Source organism: Gobio gobio (genome assembly GCF_949357685.1).
Source record: "Gobio gobio genome assembly, chromosome: 25".
In the NCBI taxonomy this organism is placed as follows: domain Eukaryota; kingdom Metazoa; phylum Chordata; class Actinopteri; order Cypriniformes; family Gobionidae; genus Gobio; species Gobio gobio.
Window position 1 is genome coordinate 41,906,526 of NC_137121.1, and position 4,856 is coordinate 41,911,381.

General features: G+C 47.4%; 1 protein-coding gene across 3 annotated transcripts in view; it reads left to right on the forward strand.

Moving 5' to 3' along the window:
* fanca (FA complementation group A) overlaps window positions 1–4,614 on the forward strand; it is a 64,504-nt gene extending 59,890 nt beyond the window's left edge. For all 3 annotated transcript variants that reach the window (XR_013815955.1, XM_079809157.1, XM_079809156.1), the window contains one exon: window positions 4,302–4,614. Coding sequence is in view for 2 of the 3 variants with exons in the window: in XM_079809156.1 (XP_079665282.1) it covers window positions 4,302–4,399 (98 nt within the window). In the remaining variant the exon portion in view is untranslated. The remainder of the gene's footprint in view (window positions 1–4,301) is intronic.
* Window positions 4,615–4,856: the final 242 nt, after the last annotated feature.

Sequence of the window (4,856 nt, forward strand, 5' to 3'; positions counted from 1 at the left end):
CTCATATCACTGCTATGCTGATGACACTCAGCTCTACCTTTCATTCCAACCAGACGACCCCACAGTAGCTGCACGAATCTCCAGCTGTCTGGCTGACATCTCTGCATGGATGAGTAAAAATCACCTACAGCTCAACCTGGCAAAGACTGAGTTCCTCATCTTTCCCGCCAGTCCCACTATGCAACATGACTTCACCATCCAGCTAGGTGCATCCCTGATCTCCCCTTCAAAATCAGTCAGAAATCTTGGAGTTACATTTGATGACCAGTTGTCCTTCAGAGATCACATTGCTAAGACAGCTCGCTCTTGCAGGTTTGCGCTCTACAACATCAGGAAGATCAGACCGTTCCTAACAGAACACGCAACACAGCTTCTTGTCCAGGCCCTGGTTATTTCTAGACTTGACTACTGCAATGCGCTTCTGGCTGGACTCCCCTCTTGTGCGATCCAAACACTTCGAATGATCCAGAATGCAGCGGCACGTCTGGTCTTCAACGAGCCCAAAAGGACCCACGTCACACCACTCTTCATCTCTCTGCACTGGCTACCACTCGCTGCTCGCATCAAGTTTAAGGCGCTGACGCTCGCCTACAGAGCCACCACGCACTCAGCTCCTGCATACTTTGACTCGATTCTACAAATCCACACCCCCGCCAGAAGCCTTCGTTCAGCTAAGGAGAGACGGCCTGTGGTACCATCACAGAGAGGCAAAAAATCCCTTTCCAGGTGGTGGAACGATCTGCCCACCGCCATCCGAAACGCAGAATCATTGACATCATTCAAAAGTCAACTAAAAACTCAGCTCTTCAGTGAAAACGTTCCTTTCCTCTTTCTCCTCCTCTTTCCCGCCCTACTCTAGCCTGTGCTACACTGAGCAATGTACACGGACTCAGTATTTTGGGCACTTGTTGCGCTCACTCGACTCTTCACGACCGATCGCTTCATGTACCCCCAAGTTGTAAGTCGCTTTGGATAAAAGCGTCTGCTAAATCCATAAATATAAATGTAAAAGCAACGGTAAAACCCCACCAGCCCCAAGAAACACATCAAATCTCTCTTAGTGACAGGCACAGGATACTCATCTATTGCCCTCACCTTTTCTCGCACCGGACGCACCTGTCCTTGCCCCACTTCACCCAGGTAGGTCACGGTCGCCCCTGCAAACTCGTATTTGGCCAGATTTAACGTCAGGCGAACGACGAGGTGACGTAAACGCAGGAGATGTTCCGGCCACGTTTCACTGACTACGATCGTGTCATCTAAGTAAACAGTTGTACCCTCTAATCCAGCGACTATTTTGTTCATTAGCCTATAAAACATTGCCGGTGCGTTTTGAAGGCCGAAGCTCATAACGCGTTAGGAAAATAACCCGTCTGGAGTTATAAAAGATGATACCCTCCGCACCCTCTTGGTCAGCGGAACCTGCCAGTACCCCTTCAATTAATCCAGTTTAGTTACGAACTTCGCGGCACCAACCTGGTCAACACAGTCCTCCATTCTGGGTAAGGGAAGAGTCCGGTTTAGTCACAGAATTTAATTTTCTATAGTCAAAAACGGAACGTATCGTCGGATTTCTTGACTAGCAGACACGGCGATGACCAGCTAGAAGAGGAGGGTTCCACTAGTTTATTATCCAGTAAATACTGGACTTCTGCTTTCAAAAACTAGTCTAATACTGGAAGAAGCGCCACAACTTGATCACCCACACTGAACTTTCAACGCTCGGCGTAACGGTCAAACAACTTCTTCATTTTCTCCTGAACTTTCCCCAGCCGCTTTCTAGCCAAATCCCAGGCCAACGACAGCCGACGGCAGAAACCCAGGATATAATCTGATAATTTCTCGGGTAGGTATGAATCGGTCCACTGATCGTGTAAGACGGCTAGCAACCCCCAGACCTTGTGGCCAAAAACTAACTCGTTCGGGCTATAACCAATACTCTCCAGCGTTAGCACGGCAGGCCATCCTCCCAGTCCTGCTCCAGTTCGACACGTAAGCTCTGAGTAATGATTTTAATGTAGAAGGAAAACGTTCCAGAGCCCCTTGGCTCTGCGTGTGATACGCGGTTGCCAGATTATGCTTAATTCCCAGCTGACGAAGCACTTCGGCAAACAAATTCAAAGTAAAATGACTCCCTTGGTCGGTTTGGACGTTTTTAGGTAGTCCAAAGACAGAAATGAACTGTGTGAGAGCCTTTACCACAGATTTCGTGTTAATCGAGCACAGCGGGATAGCGAGTGACCTGGCACATTACCGTCAGTAGATACTCACTTCCCGCTTTCGAGTCAATAATGAGATGCTCAAACGGTTGGCACACTACTGGAATTGGAGGAAGAGGGGCCGGCTTCAACAGGTTTGGCTTGCCCATGAGCTGGCACGTATGGCAGGATTTAACAAACCGGGCAACATCCTTTTTAAAGGTCCTGTTCTTCGTGATCCCATTTTTCAAACTTTAGTTAGTGTGTAATGTTGCTGTTAGAGCATATATAATACCTGTAAAATTATAAAGCTCAAAGTTCAATGCCAAGTGAGATATTTTATTTAACAGAAGTTCCCTTTCAAAGCCTACAGCGAACGGCCGGTTGGGACTACATCCTGGTACTTCCTTCATTAATTACGTCAGTAGAGCAGTTTGTCGACTAACCTCCACCCACAAGAATATGCAAAAAAGGAGGCGTGGTCTTGTTGCTCTCCCACGTGGAGAAGAGGAAGTGTTGCGTTCGTAGAGTGTGTTTGTCGCCATGTCGTCCAGACGCTGTTATTTTCATCCCGGAGTCAAATCACCTTTGATTGGCCTTCAGGGACGCTGTACTTAGAGCACATGCATCTCTCCGTTATGGTAAGAGGCGTGAGCTTTCCGGGCAACCAATCACAACACAAGAACCGCTGGCACAATCAGAACTCGTTACGTATTTCTGAAGGAGGGGCTTCATAGAACAGGGAAATCCTCAAGCCGTTTTGAGGACAGTGAAAACAGTATTTTTCACACAATTTACTGATCTGTATACTGCTGTGTTTTTTTACACATGAAACATGAACACATGTTATATTGCACACTGTAAACACAATCAAAGCTTCAAAAACACAGGAAAAACGGGACCTTTAACACGAGGCCAGTAAAAGTAACTGAGAATTTTGTCATACGTTTTCTTTATACCAGTATGGGTATTACGACCTGCAGGATTGGATCATCCACACAATCGCCAGCGTGAGAGGACCACTTTCTCAACAGCACACCCTCTTTAACAAAATAACCCAGCGCTCGATGCCGAATCTCAACATTGTCAAGGACTTGTTCGTACTGTGGCTTTAACGTCTCATCACTTTGTTGTTCTTTTGACAGTTCCTCGCGACATTAATATAACATTAAATTAGTTAGATCCTCCAACGTTTGCCGACACACACCATCGTTTATACTGCAAAGTTAAATCCCTAACGAATTGAACATGTGTTTGGTCAGGTTTTCGCCGTAACGTACGGCAGCTCTCGGCACGCGCTCATAAACTCGTAGAACGGCCGACTCAATGTGTTCATAATCTGGGCTGTCCTCCTCAGAGCAGAGGCATAGGCTTGTTGAGCCTTACTGGTTACAACGCACTGAAGCAGCAGAAGGCGCGCTCAATATCATCCCATTCACAGGCCTTAGCAACTCTTCCCAATAGAAGAAAAAAGGTTCTACATCAGACTCGTTAAACGGAGGGACCAACCGTAAACTATTGGCAACATTTAGCTTGGCCTAGGAGCCTTCATAACCTCGGCCCAGCAGCCTCTCTTCTTTAATCCGGTCTAACCGCTGCTGTTTAACCTCCACCCAGCAGCCTCTCTTCTTTAATCCGGTCTAACCGCTGCTGTTTAACCTCCACCCAGCAGCCTCTCTTCTTTAATCCGGTCTAACCGCTGCTGTTTAACCTCCACCCAGCAGCCTCTCTTCTTTAATCCGGTCTAACCGCTGCTGTTTAACCTCCACCCAGCAGCCTCTCTTCTTTAATCCGAGTTTGACAAGACTACCAAAAGAGTGTGTGTGTGTGTGTGTGTGTGTGTGTGTGTGTGTGTGTGTGTGTGTGTGTGTGTGTGTGTGTGTGTGTGTGTGTGTGTGTGTGTGTGTGCGTGCGTGCGTGCGTGTGCGTTTTGTAAACCTGTTTCATCTCTTCATTAATCATGTGATCCGTCAGTGATTACTGAACACACACTCTACGGTTTTTTGAAAGTGTGTAAATGACACTGTAATAACATCAGGTGATGATCCGCCTTACACACACCTGCGCTCTTCACTCGTGTGTGTGTGTGTGTTTCTCCCGCAGCTGTGCTCCGAGTACGAGCTGCTGGACGCAGAGATATCAGCAGCGCTCACACACGTCACATGACACACGCCATCGGCCTCAGACGCTCTTCATGCTAAAGGACCCTGACCTCTGACCCTGTCCTGAGCTCTGCTCCACGCCCACAACCAGCTGAAGCCACGCCCACAACCAGCTAAAGCCACGCCCACAACCCACTGAAGCCACGCCCACTGCAGCCGTGACATCACCCGCTGTGCACTGCTGATTATTCATGTCATATCCTCAATGTGTTACACATGTAATTATAATGTTCATAATAAACCATTCAAATGTCAAATATATAACGTGTGTGTGTGAGTGTGAGAGTGAACGTGTGTGTGAGAGAAAGAGAAAGTGTGAGAGTGTGGTGTGTGTGTGTGTGAGAGAGAGAGAGAAAGTGTGTGTGTGTGTGTGTGTGTGTGAGAGTGAGTGTGTGTGTGTGTGTGTGTGTGAGAGAGAGAGTGTGTGTGTGTGTGTGTGTGTGAGAGACAGAGAGAGTGTGTGTGTACAGTGTAAAGTCAAGTCAACTTTATTTAT